General features: G+C 41.2%; 1 protein-coding gene across 5 annotated transcripts; it reads left to right on the top strand.

Annotated features, from left to right (window-relative positions):
* The first annotated feature begins 717 nt into the window (after window positions 1–717).
* tnnt1 (troponin T type 1 (skeletal, slow)) lies at window positions 718–17136 on the top strand. 5 transcript variants are annotated; one of them, XM_078284645.1, is made up of 15 exons: window positions 758–795; window positions 3161–3220; window positions 7002–7029; window positions 7176–7189; window positions 7338–7403; window positions 9244–9261; window positions 12756–12777; window positions 12917–12977; window positions 14107–14223; window positions 14579–14656; window positions 15276–15389; window positions 15619–15728; window positions 15978–16068; window positions 16673–16713; window positions 16872–17136. In XM_078284645.1, exons 3-15 carry the CDS (start codon window positions 7004–7006, stop codon window positions 16915–16917), a joined length of 804 nt encoding a protein of 267 aa, XP_078140771.1. In that variant the 5' UTR covers window positions 758–795; window positions 3161–3220; window positions 7002–7003; the 3' UTR covers window positions 16918–17136. The 5 variants fall into 5 exon arrangements, with proteins under 5 accessions (XP_078140770.1, XP_078140772.1, XP_078140771.1 ...); XM_078284644.1 differs by lacking the exon at window positions 3161–3220 and having other exon boundaries at window positions 718–816; XM_078284646.1 differs by lacking the exons at window positions 3161–3220; window positions 9244–9261 and having other exon boundaries at window positions 719–816.
* The last annotated feature ends 5185 nt before the right edge of the window (window positions 17137–22321 follow it).

The raw sequence follows: 22321 nt of genomic DNA, 5'->3' as shown, positions 1-22321 counted from the left end.
TTCTTTCGCTGTCCTGCCACTGTCTTAATTTTCCAGCTGTCTTCCCCTCCCTCTCACTCTCTCTGCCTCTATTTCTCTCTCTTCTCATTTTATTTTCTCTCACTCTTTCTTTCACTCATTAATTTTACTGTCTATCTTTACTGTGATGGACAGGTTACCAAACCATGCAGCTATGCAGAAAGTCCAAATCGATTCAATTATAGAATTCCAAAACAGGAACGTCAATGATCTGCAGCTATGAATGAACGAATGAGAATAAAGAAATGTTCATGTCTTTGTCTCTCTGACTCTCTTTACCAACTGCCTCTTCTCTATCTCTCAGGCTCTCGTTTGCCATCTCTCTCTCTCTCTCTCTCTCTCTCTCTGTCTCTCTCTCCATCCGTCACACCCTCCCTCTTCCTTTTGTCATCCCCCTCTCCACTTGCCCCGTTTGCACTCCTCCATTTGTCCGGTGAGGTCAGCCCCTCTGTTCTCCCTAATCCTGCGAGGTGCTCGTCTTTCTGCCTCCGCTTAATCCGCCTGTGGCCCCCTGCCCTGGACACACACACACACACACACACACTCAAACAAATCTGCACATTTCTGCGCACACAGACTCACAGTTATTCTTGTAGTGCACACTCCAACACTCAGTAATTCTCACAGCATGCGTACACACATACAACACACACCAACACGGTGCCGGCCCCCCTCCCTGTATAAAGCTGCCATTGTCTCCGTCTTCAATTGCCATTCTCTTGCCTGTCTCTCTATCCCTCTGTCTGTCTGTCTGTCTGTCTTTCTTTCTCTCAGCCGGTAAAACCCACTTTCATACAGGTACGTTTGTCTGTCTGCCATTTTGTCTCTCTTTCTTTTTGAGTTCTCAAGGTTTTGGTTCTCGCAGGATGACGGCAGGATAATCTCAAAATGATCATTTTTCTTACTGAAAGCTGATATGAAGAGGGCTTTCCTGATATTCAGTTGCACAGTCTAGTTGAAAATCCTTCTTTACGCTGCCTCCCTCCCTTCATGACTGAAGTGGATTTAACAGGTGAAAATCAGATCAGCAAGAGAGCTGGATTCAACTGGTCAGTGTATTTCAAGGGGAAAAAGCAAGTTTTTCTAGTATTTTACACCACAGTTTCTATATTAACAGCATCATGTGCTTAAACCGAGCCAAAATGTCATATGCCAGTCCCTCTATCTGTGCTTACTTTTACTTTTCGTGGCGCTTAAGTGAGACAGATGAGCGTTGACAGACGAACGTCTAGCTTGAGTGAACTGTGTAACCTCTTACCTGCTTACATCTGCATCTGCAGTGTGTCTGCTTGTCTGTGCTAGCCCAGCGGACACTGGTGTGTTTGTACTTTCACACATTTAGAAAACCATGGCACCCTGTGTATCTTTGTAGGTGGACATATATTTATATTTATGTGCATTGTGGTCCTTTATAGCATGTCGCTAACACTGCCAAAAATGTATATTCTTAGTACTGAAAGGCACTTTGGATAACAGCATCCAGAAAATGGCACATATGATATGGCATTTTTGGTGTTTTGATCCAGTTCAGGTGTGGATTCAGTGGTTAGGACTACAGCGCTGTTAGCTAGCTTGCGGTTCCTTCTTTAGAGCTAGCTGTGAAACGACCGTGCCTGACAGCTAGTTAGGGGTGTGTGTGCTTATGTGTGAGCATGCCACCCTTCACATTGTTCCTTAACCCCCGTTGCTCTTTGATAACCACATACACACATGCTAGCAGTCTGATGTCAGGCTAGCTAACTTTAGCCCTCAAAGAGGAAAGAGGAGGGTACTAAACAGGTGTCTGCATGCACAAATGTGATCTATGCAGTTGGTAATGTGTGTGTGTGTGTGTGTGTGTGTGTGTGTGTGTGTGTGTAGTACAGTAACAGTGGCTGGTTGAGGTCGCTGCCCTCTGACAGAGGTTCCTAGTTGTCGGTGTGGTTAATGAATGAATGAGTCTTTTCTCTTGTAGCTTAGTGAGTGTCACATTTTCACATCCCTCCCACTCCTTTAATTCCATAAGCTCTCATTTGAAAAGCAAACACACTTGAGTGCTTTTTTTTAGGTGGTTTCTCTTATGCCTCTGGACTCCATTGTAGTGTTATTTGCTACAGAGACATAAAGCGACTACTGCTTGAAATGGGATACTGGATATCTTGCCCTAAAATGTCTTAAATTTGAAGAGTTTTGTTGCAAAATGCAATATCCACCATTTAAAAAAAAAAAGACAAATGCTCATACAAAAATGATTATTGCCATGGAAGTCAAGCACATTATGGGTGACTATTACTAATTCTGTGTGATTTTAAGGCCTTCGCTCAAAATAATAGCTGTCATTTGTTATACACAAAAACATTTCATTTTCATTTTCCTATGGTCCAGATAGGATTATATGGCATCTATGAGGAGAGAGGAGAGTTGGCACTTTAACTATGAACATTAGCTTGAATTTATCACCTCTTGCAGCACTTTAGCACAACAACAGCAACATTCACATTTGCGAAATACATTTATGAACAGGTTGAAATTTTGACTTCAATCAGCCGTGTGACAAGGGATTGCTGAAGGGATTTCATTGACCTGTAGAATTGTTTTAGCAAAAGCTGTAAGATCAAATCACGTAATCATTTCTATTTCTATTCTTCTTTGTATTCCTCTTCCTCTTCTCTTTCCTCTGAAACTCTCCTCTTAGTTCCTTCTCTCCATTTTTTCCTCATTCTCTCCTCCCGTCCTCCTTCTATTTCTCCTTCCATCCCCCATCTTTCTCCTTGTTCCTCCCCTCCTCTCCTTTCCTCTCCTCTCTTCTCCTCTACTCTCCTTGTTTCCTCTCCTCATCTCTTCTCTTCTCCTCTCCTTGTTTCCTCTCCTCTCTTCTCCTCTCCTCCTTCCTACTTCTCTCCCTCCCTCTCCTCTCCTTTCCTCTACCCTCATATCCTTCTCTCCTTGTTCTATCTAGAAACTATTAATACAATAGGCGCTCTTTAACGCTAATGAGGTATTGTGGCTCACCCGATCTCCTCTACGACACACACACACACACACACACATCGCCCTTGACTAAAATTAACCCCTCAGAATTCCCCAGCTAATGCCTGTGCCTGTTGCCCGGTGTAACTCGACTCTTCTCCCAAATCCCCTCGTTCTTTCTTTCTCCGTTTAGCTCAGAATGGAACGGTTTCCCGTTGCCCTGCCCCGTCCCGTCCGCCCCGTCCCGACGAAGGTGTTGAAATGTGCACCTCTCATCTCTCTGTCCCTCCATCCATCCATTCTTTCCTTCCTCCCTCTCACCCTTTGTCCATATTCCTTACCCTTTCCTCCCTTGAGGTTACAGAGCCTTTCCTCTCCCTTTTAAAGCTGCACTCTCACTGCCTTTGAGCAAGGCACTAAACCCCCAGTGGCTCCTGTGAAGTCAATGTGTGTCAATGAAAAAGTGCATACATGCTCTGCAGACCCTCCCTGGGTAAATACAAGGGTTAAAAATTATTCATGAGGCTCAATATTTAGATTTCACTCATTTTTGTTCATGTGGCAAAACACTTTTAAAAGGGATTTTACTTGTTTCTCTAAGTGGAGTTTTCATTTTGTCATTTACTTTTTTCATGACAGTTATTATTGCTTTGTGTAAACTACTATTACTTTTGTACTATTTTTCCAATTTTTACTCATTTTCATTTGTAAGTCAATTTCATTTAAATTTTTATTTGTAAGTTAATTATTTGTAAGTTCATTTCCTTTTCAGCGACTCAGTTGTATTTGATATAGGTGTCATCTCACAAGCATTATGGGGTTTTTTCAACTGGACAATCTTGTTTAATTTTTTCTATTAACATTTTCTATTTTACTTTCTCGCACAAATAAGCTAAACTAAACTAGACCTAATGGATTTTTCCTAAAGGAATCAGGAGTGTCTGGTCTTCTTAACTTCCAGGTCGTGATAAGTTTGGAAATTGCATAAAAAGTTTGGAAAAGTATATACATTTGCCTACACAATTTATGTGGTTTTAGAGCCACATCATCTCACATACTCTTGATATTTGCTGTAAAGAATAATCTTCAGTCGGGGCAAATCATACTGAACACCAACCAAAATCTTCAAATCAGATGAAATGAATCTGGAAAAATCCGTTTTGAAATTGAAACTGTAGGAAACCTGGAATTCATGACTGCATCAAGTTAAAAACAGACAGAGGAAGAGACAGAGTGACTAATTGACTGCAAGAGAGACAGACATATAATTCACTTACATAGGATGGACAAAAGCAGAGAGTTGGGACAGACAGACGGACAGAGGGTCAGTGGGAGTGCATGGGAGATGAGGGGCTGATTGATCTGCCACTGAAAGGCCTGGCGGTGTCCGGTTATGCCAGTCTGCCGGTGGCGGCGGGCACGACAACAGAGAGGAGAGAGAGAAGGCGGAACGTCCGATGACAGTTACCGCCTCTATAAATTCCCCCCCGCGCAATGACAGCACCCCTATAAATTGCTCCCGATGACAGAAAGATGGAGAGAGAGAGTGAGTGGAGGGGGGGAGAGTATGGAGGGATGATGGACGAAGGACTGAAATGAGAATTTTCTCTCTCAAATCACTGTGATTTTTCAAAACAAGCTGCTTTTCACCCATTTAAGGTTTTAGAGAATGTTTTAAAATGTGTAGAAATGTTTGAGCTAGACAAGTGATTCTCAACATTTTTCATATCATGGACCCCTAATTTAGTCCACATTAGAGCCACAGACCCCCATTTGATGAGATTTTGTCTCTCTGACCCAAATCTGAGAATATATTTAATGTTAGATATGATTTTGTCCAGATTTCCATGACTATCTGTATTGTAGGTGGAGAGATAACAGTGAAACTATGATCAAAACAGTCATTCTTCTGCATTCTCTAATTGTGTTAACTTCTTGTAAATGAAATGATGGTGAAGTTTAACAATTCACAAATTTGCTGGGGACCCCCTGGAACCCCCTCAAGGACCCCTGGCGGTCCCGGACCCAACGTTGAGAACCACTGAGCTAGACACTCTAATTAGCTGTTATCTTTTAATACACTTTTAATATAAAATCAAAATACCTTGCGAGGAAATGTGTATCTACCCTTTCTTTTGTTCTGATGCTTTGTGTTCATCAATCAGTTCATAAATCATCCCATCTAGTTTGTCAGAAACCAGGGGAAGGAGGGAGAAAGTGAGAGAGGGGGACACAAGAGGATAGAGAGAGAGAGAGAGAGAGAGAGAGAGGGAAACTGTAGAAAGTGACAGAGACTCGATCTCTCTCTCTGTGTTTCTGCGTTTAACCCCTTGTCACATTCTCACCTGTTGACGCTCCATCAATCTCGCCGAGTCCCTGCCAGGAGGGTGTCAGCACCCACCCGTGTGTGTGTGTGTGTGTGCGTTTGTGTCAGAACAATGGCAGCTCAGAGAGGCAATTTATAGCCAAAACCATCCCAGCATGCGTTGTCTCTCTCTGAGCTGGTGTGTCTGTGTGTATATTTCTATCTCCAAAGTGATTAATCAGAGGAAAATAGTGACTGTGGCCACCTGTGGTTTGGTGATGATGACTCACTCACTTACTTACTTACTTATTTACTTACTTGCCAGGCCTTAAAACCTGCATTTACATTATGCAATATTTAAAAAAAACATGTGATATATCGTCTAAAATGTGGCTGTTTTGTGGTCCAGGTAGCTATTAACTTCAAAAGTAATATTCACATTATTGATGCTTCATGCTATTTCAATCATGTCCAGTCAAGTAGTGGTGAATAAAATGGTGGGAAAACTGACCTCCAATTGGTGATCATCATAAGGCAAACAAAACAGAAACAAAAATCAGTTACATTTTCAGAAAAAAATAAAAATTTCTTTGAGAACCCCTATCTTTATATACCGTACATCAGTTTGCTACAATTTACTGTGATTCCTGGACATAAACAGGTGGGTAAACTGAGTTTCCCTATACTGCATTCATGATTATGTCAGACTGGGTCTCAGTTTTCAAGTGGTGATGAAACTCTATCTTATAGCAAGTACAAGCTTACATTTATGTATCACAGCATTACAAGCATCCAAAAATAAGTGTAAATGTTCCCGTTTCCGTTTAATAGTCATTTTCAATAGCAGAGAAGTACTACAGTAGGTGAAGAAATACAAACCAACATGATTTCTCTGTACTGCAGTCTTCAGAACTCACAATGTAATAAATAAAAGTTCAATGACGACAAAGTATGTCTGCAGAATTATGTTTATTTCTGGCATTGGCTCGCTAGAATGTAAACAATTTAAAAATGTCATTACAAAGTAACAATAATATAATTTGGATGGAGAGCTTGTGAAATTGTGATGATCAAGCGTCTCATTTGTGATTACTACAGCAGAATAACATGGAGCTAATATCACCATTCATTTTTCTGCCCCACGATACGTATTGTCACATTTTTGTATCGCGATATATCGATATATCGATATATCGTCCCATCACTACTTGCTACTGAAATTGCCTTCAAGTTTATGTATTCACACTGTTACGCACATTCACACCTGGGAGCTGCCCAGTACAACCGCTGGCTTCAGCGATTGGCCACTGAGCTGTTCCACTGGAGCAGCTGGGTGTTACATGCCATGCTCAAGGGCACCTTGGCAGTGCTGTAGGTACTGAGGAAGTGGAATGTTTGTCATTCAGTTTTCCTGGCCAGTTTTTCCCAGCTGATCCTGGGATTCGAACTGGCAACTTTCCAGTCCCAATCCTTCATCTTCAACCTTTAGGCCTCTACTGCTCCCACTGCCTCATTTATCCAAACCTCATGAACCGTGCTAGAAATTTTGGAATGCATTTGTTGTCGTGTTTCATATATATATATATTTTCTTATTCATTTGAATATTTCACTGGTTCAAACTTCTGGTCCTAATAAGTTTGTTGCACTTCAGTTTGCTGCATTCTAGGTCTTTATCAATGATCTTCTCTTCTTATTGATTTGATCAATTATTGTTTCTCTTTACTGCAGTCATGTCAGATGTAGAAGAGGAGTACGAGTGAGTAGAACTACATGTATCACTGTTTGTCATTTGGTGTCCTTTCTCACTTGTTAATTCCAATGTAAATGCACAGCATAGCTAATAACTTAGTGGTAATGTTAACTGTCATATTTCTCTTTATCTTCCTTTTCCTCTTTCTGTAGGGAGCAGGCAGAGGGTAAGTTGAGTGGCATATGACATGAAACTACATTGAATCTGAAGGAGACTTCACATTTCTATTTCATTGGTCACTTTGTGTCCCATTTCTCTCCCTGTTTTGGTGTGTCTTTCTTTTCTCTCTCTCTTCTTTTCTCTGACTCTCTCAGAGGCTGAGGAGGCGGAGGTGGAGGTTGAGCAGGAGGAGGCCGAGCAGGCGGAGGAGGATGGGGGAGGTAAGGACAGACAGACTCCCACATGTACAGTAGACTTCCCAAAGACGTGCCCGATGAATTACATGTCTGCACGTTTTCTGTAAGCTCAGCTATAGGTAAACTTTATTATCCCAACAGGGAAATATACAGTAAGACAACAACTGAGGAAACAAACAAGATTTTATAGGGAACAAAGATGCTTTTGTACATGTCTCTGTGCGAGCGCCACCACAGCGATTAAAGGGCGATTAAGCGATTAAACGGATTCTGGTTCGGTCTCCTGAGATTTCGTGAAATAAGCACGAATTCTTAAAATGCAAATATGTGCTCCATAAACTTAAAATGAGAGAATTACGTTTTCCCACCACGAAAGGGTCTCATGAAGGAGGCAGAAGTTGCACGACTATTAGTCTCGCACTCCTGTGCGGAGGGAGCGTTGACATTGAAAACCGCTGACACTGAAAACCAAAAGTCATGGTTGAGGGGGCGGGGATATTTTTTTCTCCAACTAGGGCTGGACGCAAACAACTCCGGAGAACCAATGACAATGTTGAATTCTCCAAGTGGGGAGAATTGGGGTTAGTAATGGGACATTGAAATAGTGTTGCGGTGGATGGGCGTAATTTGCCTTCAATTCTGACAACCTGTGTTTGATTCCCAGCTTCTAGTAGGAAGATCTTTACTGTGAGTGAAGTTTTGATTTTTAGCTGATGTTTTTCTTATTTAAAGAGTAACTATACCAAACCCAAATCTTTGGTGCCAGGTGATCTCACCTTCTATTGAGAACAACAGGTGGTGACATCACCTGGTACCAAAGATCATCCAATAGCAGATGGCCAGTTCAGTACCCTAGCATTAGGTTCCCTACCCTTACCTACACCACTAGGTGTCAGGGTTCACCACAGATTTAGGTTTGGGGTTTAATTACTTTTTAACCATGACCAAAGCCTTTCCCTAACTTTAAAGATGAAATGAAATGAAAAATGCCTTTTTAACCCTTTTAGATCACATCCCCGGTCATACTGTGCACCTATTTAACAATATATGCCAAAAAAAATACCAAAAATCAATTTCATTGTATTCTTATATCAAAATTCAATCATGTTTTCTTCCTGTAAAACAAAATATGCCGTGTGCTTACGTAAGCATGCCCGTAACTAATTTCAACCAATAATATCATGACATCCACCCATCAATCAATCTTCAACTTTTAGCGCACAGAGCTAAGAGGCTAAGATTCATTAGTTAGCTAGCTAGCAACAGCATGGTACTTCGGTGTGTCTTCGGGTGTTATGACACACCCACTTTTCAACGTTCAAATCAAATTCCTCCCAACGTTATGTCCCGCCTGTCTTTCCTGTTTCACTCGGAAATACGTCACGATACGGAAGTTAGATACTCTCGAAATGCCGTTTCATCTCGACTTTAACCAAGTTGCTTTAGTTTCCTCACCTTAACGATAACCTTAACCAAAGTTGTTTTACTTGCCTAAACTTAGCCAACCTTTAGGTGAAAATGTTGTGTCCAATTCATGCTGTTGCCACAGAATTCAATTCATGGTGGAGGAACGTAATCTTCACATAATTCGTGTCCACAACACGTAATCTGCGTTTCAGAGTTTGTGCTCATTTCACGAAATTTTATGAGATTACGTAGTTCAGGTTTTGATAAAAGCCTGCCTTCAAGAGACATAAATGCATCTTGCAGCTTGTCTGAAGAAACTCTCAACCAGACCACCGGTGTTCCTTTCCTTCTTCGTAACGGTGTGAGTACTGTGTGAGGCTGCACTAACTCTGACCTGTCAACTTCCCCTCTATCCTGCTTTCCCATTGGCTGAAACTGTGCTGGCCCGGGCTATCAGAGCAGCAAGAGTATCAAGGTAGGGTGAGAGCACACCATCATGTATCACACTTTAAGACACAATTTACTGCTGGTGTTAAAACCCAATGCAGATGAAGTTACCTGCATTGCAATTTTAATACCAAATCTAAATGGTGTTTTGCATTTGTAGGCTATTACTGGCACATACAGTAAAGTATTTCTTTAAGACCTTTCCACATGTAAGGATAATATCATATATATAATATCATTGCATATTCCCACAGACATATTCATCAAGAGTTGTAGTATTGTTTCACTGTTTTTCTCATTGCTCACTGTTGCTTCTAATCTTTTAAAGGGGAAATTAACCCAAAACAGAATTCAAATATTCAAATATGATATTCTATGGTATGATCTTGGTCATTTCAGTCAATATTTGAAGAGTCAATAGTTTGTTTTGATACATATAAAAAATGGGGGGGGGGGGTCATTATCTCAAGCTTGTAATTTCATCTCTAAAATACAGAGGGTTCACTCTGAGTCATTGTCAAACAAGAGCTTAAGTAGACCTACCTAGAATTTGATTTAAATCTGTACTATCAATAATTTTGTAAGGGTAAGTTACTCTTTTCAAATAGTATATAAAATGATGCTAAAATAGCATCATTTTCAGGAACAAATCAAATCAGGAACAAATCTCTTTATTTTATGAACATGAATTAAGCTCTGGTTTGAGCTTTTACAAATCAGCTCTATTTCATTGTAATGAACCATTACAAACCTGGAAATGTGCCAGCAGCACATTGGCACCATCCCTGATACTGTCACTGCATTGACAGTGTTGTTTTCAAATAGTCATTGGGGCAGCTTCAGGATTTGTCTCAATGATATCAGACAGTCATGGCTGTCCTGCCTAACTTTTGGAGAGGCTTGTTCATGTTCACCAAATGTTGGCTGACCAGTCCAAAATCATAGAAATAGTTCTATTATGGAACATATTTTGCTTTTAAAAGCTATACATTTTATTCATATCTACATTTGCAATTACATGTATGTTGTATGCTGACATTCATAATTATACACATGTACATAGCAGATGGGAGTTTTACTTCTAAAAACATTTCTGAGAGGCAGAGCTGCTCTGGAGGCAGAAATAATCTCATTGGTTGAGTTAAACCTGAATGGGCGGGACAAAGAACCACAGTTTTCCGGAGCACCAGTTAGCTACTGTAACTTACTTAAAGTCCCGAAAAGTGATATTTTTTTTATCTTGTGCACAGAAGTTAATTATCTTGTGGGAACAAGTTATTATCTTGTGGGAACAAGTTATTATCTTGTGCGCACAAGATAATAACTTGTGCGCACAAGGTGATATTTTTTTATCTTGTGCGCACAAGATAAAAGAAATATCACCTTTCGGGACTTTAGGGGCTCTGTAGTAACTGGCAAATTTCAATGGCAAAGAAGGAACACTGGTCAAAATCTAAATAAAAAATGGAAATGGAAAGGACTTTTCTTTCATTCATTCATGATGTTGGAAGGTCAGCAGGCTAGCTAACTAGCTTGTAGGCTTGTATGGCTAGTTTGAACTTGAAAAGTCAGCTAGGCTAACTAGCTAAACTTAGCATGACTAGCATTTTTTCAGTTAGTAGGAAAAGCGCTAGGCTTCATAATATTAGCTTCCCCCTCCCTTACCTCTTTGGCTCCGCGCATTGAAGTTTAACTCAACCAATGACATTATTTCTGTCTCAGAGAAAAGCTTGAATAACTAAAACTCCAATCTGCATGTAGATAATTACATGTGCATTATGTAATAATGAATGTTCTGAGTTTCACAAAACTACATTTCCCTGCAGCCACAGTGGATGCTACAAGTTAGTCCCAGTCAATGGTGTGGCTCGTGTTGCATGATGGGAAATGGTAGTTTTTTTTTAAGCTTGCTGACTATACAGCAACAGATATTAACTTTACTTTCAATCATTCCACGTCTGTCCTCTTCTCCTCTGCTTTATTCTCTCTACCTTTATCTTTCCACTTTGTTTCCCCCTTTCTTTCAATTTTATGCCTCCAAATCTCCTGGTGTATTGATTCCTTCCTTCTTTCCTTTCTTCTTTCTTTCCTTCCTTCCTTCCTTTACTCCATCCTTCCTTCCTTCCTTCCTTCTTTTTTTACCCTTCCTTTCTTCCTTCTTTTCTACCTTACTCCCGCTTTCCTTTCCTACCTTCATTCATTTCTCTGTCCCCTTCCTTCCTCTCTCCTTCCCTTCCTTCCTTACTCCTCTCTCCCTTCCTTCCTTCCTTCCTCCCTTCCTCTCTCCTTTCCTTCCTTCCTTCCTTCCTTCTCTCATCCTTCTTCCCTTCCTTTTTGTTTCCCTCCCTCTCCCTCCTTCCCTTCCTTCCTTCCTTCCATTTTGTCTCCTTTCTTCCTTTGCTTGCCCCTCCCTTCCGTTTCATCCACTAATCCAATCCTTCCTCTCCCTTCCTTTCCTTCCATTTTGTATTTTGTTCTCTTCCCTGCATCTTTCATTCTGTCTTTATGTGGCTGGTCCATCAGATCAAGACGCCCAGGAGGAAGGTGAGAAAACAAAAATGAAGGAAGGATCCTTCCTTTTTGTTTCCCTCCCTCTCCCTCCTTTCCTTCCTTCCTCCCTCTCTCCTTTCCTTCCTTCCCTCCCTCCTTCCTTCCTTCCTTCCTTTTGTCTCCCTCCCTCTCTCCCTCCTTTCCTTCCTTCCTTTTTGCTTTCCTTCCTTCTTTCCTTCCTTCCTTCCTTCCATTTCTCCTTTCTTCCTTTGCTTGCCCCTCTCTTCCTTTTCATCCACTAATCCAATCCTTTGATTCCTTTGTTCCCTTCCCTCCATCTTTCATTCTGTCTTTATGTGGCTGGTCCATCAGATCAAGACGCCCAGGAGGAAGGTGAGAAATTGCAGAAGTGTGGTTTTACAACGGGGTAAAACTCACACTACAAGATTTTCTCCTCAAATTCAGCACCACATTGGCTAACTCAGATGAAATTTGAAGAGTTTCTTTCCAAAATGAAATATCCTCCAAGACCAATAGAGCATTGTCCAAATTCTCCAAGAAAGACTGAAATCACCCACACCTTCTGACGTTGTTTGGGAATGGCCTTATAGGTGTGAAATGTGGTCAAAATCTAGTAGTGTATAAGTCCAGAGTAACCAAGGATTGGTAAGGAAGGAACTAGATTGACGTTTTACAGACTCAAATATGGGGATACAAACACTGTTTTTATTTCAGTTTAGTGTTACACAAAGTTTATGTTTTTTTAATGTCACATTTGCAACCCGATATTTAAACCGAATATTGCCACTTCCTACTCTGCTTAGTAGTTTAGTATTTGTTTATCACATGCTTGCTGTGCTTTCAGTCATGATCATAGCTTTACTAACAACTTTTAGATTTTTTGTCCTTTTCTCTCATGGCCAAAGAGGGATGGATGAAGCAGTCATCTTCACACAGTTGAGGGAAAGTCATATGATAATCCATATTCTCTTTCTCTTTTTGCTTGTCTTTCTTTCTCTCTCTCATTAACAGAGGAAGAGCGCCCCAAACCCAAGTACGTTCACTCACCCTCGTTGCTTATATGTTTGATTGTCGTGGTCCTAGTTGACTAGGACCAAAATGGTACATTCTCCTAGTCATTCTTCAATCTTAATTTGGCATTTTTTAAGTTTTGTGTTCCCTTCTTTCTGCAGACCCATGGCGCCTCAGCTCGCCCCACCCAAGATTCCCGAGGGGGAGAGGGTGGATTTTGATGTAAGTTACACAAAGGGGATCAAGTCAAGTTAGGTTTATTCATAGAGGCTTTGAGGCTGCGTCACAAATCACCCAGAGACCACGGCTGACACATCATGGAGTTCCACTGGAGAATTGTGTGTGTAGATCAATTCAGTAATGTTATAAGTAAAAGTGAATAGCCAGATGAGGTAGATTTGTTTCCAAATGGAGCTCACTGTGACACAGTAAACTGTCTTGTCTTTAGCTCTAGTCTCTACTCCAAAACACTCTGAGTTGTAGCTTGAGAAGAGTCAGCTCAGTTAACCTGAACAAACTGTTAGCTAGCTAAGTGGCTATTTTAGCAAAGCAACCAATGTTAATGTTAACATGCAACTACTAGCCACTATTAATGCTAGCTTCTACAAGATACGCTAGCTGGTTTGCAAATCAGATGTGTTAACAATAAGACAGTGATGGTTAGCTGCCCAGACTATGGTTAGCTAGCTAACAAGCTGAGATTATCTAAACTGAATGAGAGAAATAATGTAAGCAGAAATGACATATGAAGTTATTACATATTTTAACATGTTACTGAATTTTAAAACTATTTTGCTAACAACCATGATGTGGATGTTGTGTTATCGTCGCTTCACAAAGCCACGAAATGCTGGAATGGTAAGCTAAGTATGGCTAGAGATTTTTTCCTTTTTTCCTTTGCAGCTTCAGAACCATCAGAATCCACCTCAACAAATAAAGAAATGCAGAAAAAGAGGAACCCCCGAAGCAAAAATAGTCAATATTAACGTTGGATGTAGTTAAAAGCAGTCATTTTAGTCACTTTATTCATTTTCACGTTATACTGAAAGGGGGCCCGATCCGGAATCCCTTATTTGGGCGGGAAATGATGTCATGCTTGAGAGGTTTATGGAGCGTTATGTCACCTGAAAGCACTCTATAGAGCACTTTTAACAGTTTTTTAACAAAGTGCTGTACAGAAAACACTATCTGTCCTTCTCTACTAACGTGCAAAAAATCCTACAAAATCTCTTCTTTCTTGTCTTCCTTCCGCTCCATCTCAACCTTTCTCCCATTTCATCTCTTCATTCCCTCCATCCTCTCTACCTCGCTCCCGCCCCTACCCATCTTCCCGCCTCCCTCCCTCTACCAGGACATCCACAGAAAGCGTATGGAGAAGGACTTACTGGAGCTCCAGACTCTGATCGACGTCCACTTCGAACAGAGGAAGAAGGAGGAGGAGGAGCTTATCGGCCTCAAGGACCGAATTGTAGGTCCACTTCCTGGTTTGATACTAACACTTTTTCTTGATTGACGGGTTTGAATCCCTGGATTGGCTGGAGAAATCTGGGTGGGGAAAGTGAATGAGAAAATTGCATATTTCTTAGGTATCTTTCCATTAATAAAAAACACATTTGATTTTTACTTGTGCTTAATTTGTTTTTGTCGATATATTATATATTCTCATGTTCCATTCCTTCTTTGGTTCCCTTCCTTTCCATCCTTTCATCCTCCCGCCCTTCCTTCCTTCCCTCCCTCTTTTCTTCTTTCCTTCATTTTCTCTCCCTCTATCTTTTCTCTCCTTCATCTCATCCACACACTCCTCCTCTCTGTCCCTCCATCAGGAGCATCGTCGGTCAGAGAGAGCGGAGATCCAGAGGGTCAGGACAGAGAAGGAGAAGGACAGACAGAACAGGATTGCGGTACCACACACACACACACACACACACACACACACACACACACATACACAGACACAAATGTACATATTAATCTCCCGGTCAGGCAGACTGATATAATACTGTGACACTTAAACAGGCTCAATGTTAAAATGTTTTGGTTTTTTTTGCCCATTTGACCTCAAATAACCAGCAAAAAAACGAACATCAATATTTTTCTTTTTTTTCTAAATGATTTTGCAGGATACAGCGCCTTATTATCGTATAAAAATTGGCCAAATCAAAAATGTTCATATTTGATGAATTAAATGAAATAAAATTCTGTTTCTCTATTTTCTCATGTTATCTCAAAACACCACAGGTCTATTTGTTCATGGATAAAAATCCACCCAAGCCCTATCAAGTAGGCACCAACAAAACATAAAATCTCCCCCTCCAGTAATTGGAAATTAAAACATTCAACATACAAAGCTTTGAAATCTATGTGAATTTATTTTTCTTTGAAAATATTTGTTTCAGCTTTTCATGCCTTTCATTTTAGAGAGTGAATATTAATATCATGTAGATACAGAAATAATAATAATAATAATAATGATTTGCTTATAAACCCCCCCCCCCCCCCCCCCCCAACTCCATCCCTCAGGAGGAACGGCAGAGGAAGGAGGAAGAGGAAGCCAAGAGGAAGGCTGAAGATGACGCCAAGAAGAAGAAGGTGCTGTCCGGCATGGGAGCCAACTTTGGAGGCTTCCTGGCCAAGGTCAGTCTGTTATTGTTATTGTTGTTGTTGGTGATGATGATGATGATGATGATGATGATGAAGATGATGATTCTCATGATGACATTGATGGTGGCATTGGTGATGATGATAATGGTGGTGATGGTGGTTCTGATGATGGGTTTGTGTGCGTATGTGTGTGTGTCTGTATGTTTGTCTGTGTGTGTGTGTGTGTGTGTGTGTGTGTGTGTGTGTGCGCAACCCGTCCCAGGCTGAGTCGAGGAAGGGCAAGCGTCTGACAGGCAGAGAGATCAAGAAGAAGACTCTGGTCGAGAGACGACAACCGCTGGCCATCGACAACATGAGGGAGGACGGACTCAAGTGAGTCTGGTCCAATCGTATTACAGATTCTCCTGACGGCTAACCAATGACGTTACAGCAATTAAACTGCGCATTGACAGCTTGAAAGAGGATGGACTCAAGTAGGGCACTGACAAGAGAACGTATCTCTTATGATTTGTGCAACAAATGAAGTGAATTTCATCAAGCCCCAATAGACAATAACATTCACCCAAAGTAAAAAAAAAAAAAAGTTCAAAGCCCTAAAACTTTCCTCATTGTGTTGCCTAGGCAACGGGCCCAGGAGATGTGGAACTGCATCTACCAGCTGGAGTCTGAGAAGTTTGACTTCATGGAGCACATGAAGCACCAGAAATATGAGGTATTACAACAGATGTAGAAAGTAATGGACAAAATGACATGTGATGTCACCCATTGGTGCCCATATTGCCTTATATGGCCATAAAGCACGCCTGCATAGCTGTTGTGGTGCGTTCATGTCACATGGGAAGCAGTATAAGAATGGGATGACTTTAACTCACTCAATTTCACTCACGGGAACGCCCACATTCAAAATGATTTCTGTTTACAGTATAAATTAAAAATCAACCATAAACAAAGTACAGCAGACATTACTCACTTTTCTAAGTAGACTTGATTGTATTACTGTGAAAATAACTGATAATTTTGCTGCTTGTGTTAACACACTTCCACAATTCGTGACACCAAGTGGGAGAAATCGGAGCCCGCAAAAAAAGTCCCATTCATCCTACTTGTAATCACCACTAGGAATTTGACGTGAACGTTTTTTCCCAGTCGGCAGCTCGTATTTACTGTAAATCCGATATCACATGAACGTAGCATTAGCTAGCTAACCAGTTTCCATGGATTACAGCTAATTTGGTACTGAAGGAACAGCAGGGCAGAATCCTTTGAGGGTGCATTAGGCAGATTTTCCCTAAATTCTCTCTGTATGCTTCCTGCAGATCATTGTGTTGCTGAACAGAATCTCACATGCTCAGAAATTGTGAGTAGTTACAGTTTTATACACAGTTTAATATGCTTCATATCTACTGTTTATCGTTTTCTGTATAATCACTCTTTTTTCATTTTTTATTTTCCTTCCTTCCTTCCTTCCTATCTCCTCCATTGTTCCTTCTGTTACCTCCTCTCCTCCTCTCACAGCAAAAAAGGCCATGGCAAAGGGAAGGTGGGCGGTCGCTGGAAGTAAAGACGTACAAGGAGAAAAAAAAGAAGAGAACAAATAAAAAAAGAAAAACGGAGAAGCAGTGGACGGTTGGAGATGGAGGGATCGCGCCTTTCCTCTCCACGGTCATCCAGTACCAGAGTCACTTCTGTGGCCGTTTCTGTGTGTGTCTGAGTGAACAATATCGGATGTTTCATGATAATATGTATTGATAATAAAACTCAAGTGACGTTTTCAGTTTGATTTCTTAGTACGCGCCGTTTCTTTGGGTTGGGATTTTGGAGTTGAGGATACAGATCATGCAAAACAAGAAGTCTTTTGATCAACATTGCTTAAACCAGTGATTCTCAACCTTTTTCATATCAACAGTCCACATTAGAGCCACAGACCCCCCATTTGATGAGATTTTGTCTCTCTGACCCTTTATTGTTAGATATGATTTTGTCCAGAATTCCATGACTACCGTATTTCCTCTAATATTGGCCCGGGCCTTTATTTACCTCAACTGCAGAGGGTACCGGGCCTTTATTGGAAGCAGGCTTATATTAGAGACAGGCCTTTATTTCTAATTCCCTCTGTTTGATAAGTATATTTGCTCCTATTTTAGTACGAAGCCTCCTTGTTTTCTGATCTGCTTCTGTTGGGGTACGTTAGGTAGACATTTTTTTGTTACTGCAATGCATTACGATAATTACGGTAATTGACGACGGCATGCTCCAGAGACTTCCGCCGGCTGAGCCATCTTGTGGCACTTGTACGTTACTACAAACTACAGTTACAAACAGGCAGCAGGAGTTTACCGGTATCCACCGTTGTTTGCATGTAAGCTGAAGCTAACTGAAGCTAACTGAACCTGGGCGCCGATGTGTTCCCGGTGATCCGGCCGAGATTTCGGCGGGGGTCCGGGGCTTGGATCGGGAGGATCAATGCGGGCCGTGGGCGCGGTGGAGAGGCAGCGGCGGAGAGAGGAGACGGACACGGTCCAGCCATGTACTAGGTTTTGACCTAGTTTTTTCTCCCGGCCTGTATTTGAGGCCGGCCTTTATTTGTTCGTGTCGACCACGGCCCCGGCCATTATCGGAATAATACTCTCCAGGTCGAGACCTTTCCAACGATGTATTTGGTTTAGCTCTGCAACAAAGTTTTAATTTTCTCATTTCAGGGACACAAGCCATCCCAGGCCTAGTTTCACAGAGCACTTTGAAGGCCCAATATATAAAATGAAGCTTTTTGTTTCTTTGTCGTAGAGCTAAACCAAATACATCGTTGGAAAGGTCTCGACCTGGAGAGTAACATATGTCAGTATGAAGATTCTACATGGCTCCTGCTTTGAAATACTGACCTTTGAACCTTGACCTCGGTGTATATTTGAAGGCTTATAATTCAGCAACAAAAGGGGTTACAGACATGGGACCAACTGTTATAGAGTGCTCTTGACCTCAGCTATCATGTGAGTATAGTCAACAACTGGGGGCGCTGTCAAATATGGATAAAATATGGTTAAAATAAATTTTCACCCATTTAACAATTAGATATTTAAAATCTGATTACACACGTGTTTACCATCCCCTTAAACTCCTCAGTGTACTCTCAATTCAGTATTTACAACTTCCAATTCTAGGAAAAACACTAATATTTTTTAAAAACTACAATTCCCTAGAGCCGCGCCATGCAGCTTGATACAAATCAGCCCACAGTTGTAGTTCTTCCGGTTTGCAAATTAGGGTTGTAAATCTAGGGTTGTAAAAAGATATATCTACTGAATATATCAAATATCTAGTACAGCTGAACTAGTAATTACACTGCATCTAGATCATGGATCTCAAACTCGCGGCCCGCGGGCCAATTGCGGCCCGCGAGACGATATTTTGTGGCCCCCACCTTAATATGAAAGTTTAATGTTAGTGCGGCCCGCAAGTTTTATATGGATGGCACTTTACAGTATTGTGTGCGGAACTGAACGAACCTACCAATCACGGTGGGGTATATGGCTCTCGGGGGTGGGACATCTACCGGGCTTGATGCAAGCAGAGAAACATTTCTCAATGAGTGAAAGTTACAGCAGCGTTGCCATGGAGAGTTTTCTTCCGTGCCTGGCTGGCTGCCTCGTTTCTATTGGGCACACGCGGACATTCGTCCCAGCGCGCTGCGTTCACAACACTTCCAAAAAAAGGTTTTTTAAGTTGCTGCCCAGCGGGACATTATACGTATATATGTCTCTCTCTGACAAAATAAATCAAAGTGATGCGTACGCAGCGGGATAAAAGAAAAGTAAGGAACTCAATGTAGCCTAATGTAGTCTGCAGTCACATAGCGACACCTGTCCGTCGGCGATAACAGTCCCCGGTAACCCGGACCAATTATAGGGTCGCACCGTTATTTGTGGGTCATTATTTTTTATTTGCATCGCGCTATTTGCATTGCCTCACACGATGAACACTACATATATTTCTATATGATGTCATTTGTTTTTTTTGTTTCTATGACTACGTTTACAACAACAACAACAGCACGGTGTCATTTCCGCTTCTTTTTCCTGTAACAACAGCACGGCGGATAACACTCCGGGAGCAGTCGCCTTTTTGCGCTCGCTATCCCGGTACTTTCTACCATCTACAAATGCCATGGTGTTCATGTCATCATGAAAGACATGAACATCGAGCGCAAAAACAAAGGAGACTGCTACCGGGCTATTATCCGCCGACCGCCGTGCTGCTGTCACAGGAAAAAGAAGCGGAAATGACGTTCAAAAAGCCGAAAAGCCATGTTCAGAAGAACAGTTCATGTTCTTCAATGTTCCATTCATGTTCAGGACAATTCATATTCAGAAGAACCCATTGAGGTTAAAGAACTGTTAATAAAGACGTTTAAATCTTATTTTGTGTTAAAAAATAAAAATAAAGACATTTGAGAAGATTGGATTTTTTTTAACAAAGCTTTTCTTGTGGAATACCTGATGCGGCCCAGCCTCACCCAGACTCTGCCTCCAGCGGCCCCCAGGTAAATTGAGTTTGAGACCCCTGATCTAGATGATCTATGTTAAGAAAAAGTAAAGATGTTGGTTTATTTCAGATATTTTAGCCAAAACAGGAGTCGACACACACACACACGTTGGATGACGTGGCTCACGGAAGGGCATTGCGGGCGGACTTGGCGCGTTCGACTCCTGTTTTGGCTAAACAGCCGGTAGGGGCGCTAATTTAGGAAACGCTCCTGTGGGTCGTATTAGAGGGTAGGAACAAACGACCTATGCGGTCGTTTTTTGGGGGAGGACAGTCTGAAACTGCACACTCCTCTGAGCTAAACTTCTTCTTTTTAGTGGCTGGTAAGACGGATGTATTTTTACATAAAAAATCTTGCCTAGTGCAGCTTTAACATGCAGTGATGATCCTGCCATCGGCTTTCTGTTTGTTCATTCAGTTGTGCATTTGTTAGTTTTGCTGTGTTTTTGGTTGTTGGTTGCTAATGCTCTTAGTATCGGTGTGAGTGTTGTTTTTGCACAGCGTGTTCAGCAGTTCAGATGTTAATTACAGCATTTTATCTGCAGTGGTCCATAAGAAAACATGGAAGACATATGTGGGAAATTAGCTTTCAGCGTTTGTTTTGTGATGGATTTCAGGTTTATCACGGCGTTCTCATCTGCTGCACCACACAAGCTGAGGCAGAGAGGAATTTTGATTGGAGGGATAACAGAGGAACAGAGGAATGAGGAGGAATAAACAGAGAGATGGAAGGATAACAGAGAGACAGAGATGGGGGGAAGTTTGAGACAGTTTGGAAGTGGGATATTTCGTGCTGTGCGATGTTAAAGGGGCATTTCGTCAATAATACATTTTAACTCTTGTCACAGATTTGGGTGAAATTGTCCTCTGGTGGACAAAATTCAAACTCCTGAACTCCCAATACTCTTCTCAAGACCACACAGCTTGAATACCTGTGTTTTTCAGTGATGGCCACCATATAATCTAAGATAGGATGAATGTTATTGATACCTGATGGGAAATTGGGTGTTAATTATAACCCCACCCAATATTCCTGAGTTATCATTTGAAATAACACTTCTATGGTTGGAAGGAAGAAGTACCTACTGCCAGAAACTACTGTGCCCTCTCTCTTAGAGCCTGACTGCAGTAAAGAGCTCCCTCTGGTGGTAAAATACTGTAATAACACTGTACTCCAATCAGGTACAGGGATTGTTTTCAGTTTCTTCATGCAGGGATCTACTTTTGTGGACTATTGCATAGACAAATTTAACAGCATTTACCCTTTAAGTTTTTGATTAGATAAAATGTACCAATAATTTATCAAATCTACCTCAGTTTGCAGATACTTAGAGTTAGAGTTAGAGTTACTAACCTTTCTTGTAAAAATAGGTTATTTATGCGAATTTTATTTTTTTTTAAAGTTTACTTCCAAGATAAGAGAAAAAATATGATAACTCGAAAAAAAAAATTTCAGACATAAACTTGAACCTCATTATGGAATATTATTGGGATTATTAGCTACTGTAAGGCCATTGTAGACATTTTTGGAAACATCTTAAAGCAGGTCTGTACTTTTCATATATTTGCTAAATAAGTTTTGAAATTTTGATTTTGCCACTTTTGCAACCTCCTGCCTGCCTTCTGCCTGTCTGTTGTAATTATGTTCCCTGTGCCCCCCCCCCCCCCATCTCTCTTTCTCTCTCTCTCCTCTCTAATTCCTGCCTCACATGTTTGGCTCGCTGCGTGAGGCGAGGACTAAAGAGGGCACACTGATAATCCAGCCTTTCGCTCGCCACGTCAAATCCAGACACACACACACACACACACACACACACACACACTGACCTCCCTAATATCAAGAAAAAAAATGCAATGATCAGAAAACGCCTCGGTTCGTTTTGCCTTTGAAACCCAGAAAAGACTCCACGTTCATAATTGGATTACTTGGATAAATGGCAACAATAATCACATGGGGAAGGATTAGTTACGTTTGATAAAACTACAGTAAAAGCTTCAGTTTTTCTGACCAATACCATTGATTGCATTAGGGGTTAATCTCATTCTGAAGCATGATATGAGACATCATAAACATTTTTTTAAGGACTGTGATCTCTTTAAGTTTGATTTTGAATGACTTGTTTGATGTTTATGTGTTCAAAAACTACATGCTGCACACTCTCTGAACCACTAACTGATGCTGGTGGTGTATGTATGTGGGCTGCAGATGTGTGTGTGTGTGTGTGTGTGTGTGTGTGTGTCTGTGACTTTGTGCTTGTGTGCGAATGAAAGGATATCATGTTTGAATATGAGGGTATTATAGCGTGTGTGTGTGTGTGTGTGTGTGTGTGTGTGTGTGTGTGTAAGTAAATCCATCCATCCGCCCAGCCATCTGTTGGTGTTTGGAAAATGTTTTATTTATTCAGCTATTTATTTACAGTCACATT

The sequence above is a fragment of the Centroberyx gerrardi genome, chromosome 7 (genome assembly GCF_048128805.1).
Source record: "Centroberyx gerrardi isolate f3 chromosome 7, fCenGer3.hap1.cur.20231027, whole genome shotgun sequence".
Classification (NCBI taxonomy): Eukaryota; Metazoa; Chordata; class Actinopteri; order Beryciformes; family Berycidae; genus Centroberyx; species Centroberyx gerrardi.
Note: the sequence above shows the minus strand (reverse complement) of the source record. Positions and strands in the feature narration are given on the sequence as shown.

What these genes read in the sequence shown, in the direction of transcription:
- tnnt1 (XM_078284644.1), top strand. Translation starts at nt 7,004, where the DNA reads ATGTCAGATGTAGAAGAGGAGTACGA. An exon ending in GAAGAGCGCCCCAAACCCAA is followed by an intron (nt 12,778 to 12,916) that starts GTACGTTCACTC and finishes TTCTTTCTGCAG; the next exon opens with ACCCATGGCGCCTCAGCTCG. An exon ending in ATCTCACATGCTCAGAAATT is followed by an intron (nt 16,714 to 16,871) that starts GTGAGTAGTTAC and finishes CTCCTCTCACAG; the next exon opens with CAAAAAAGGCCATGGCAAAG.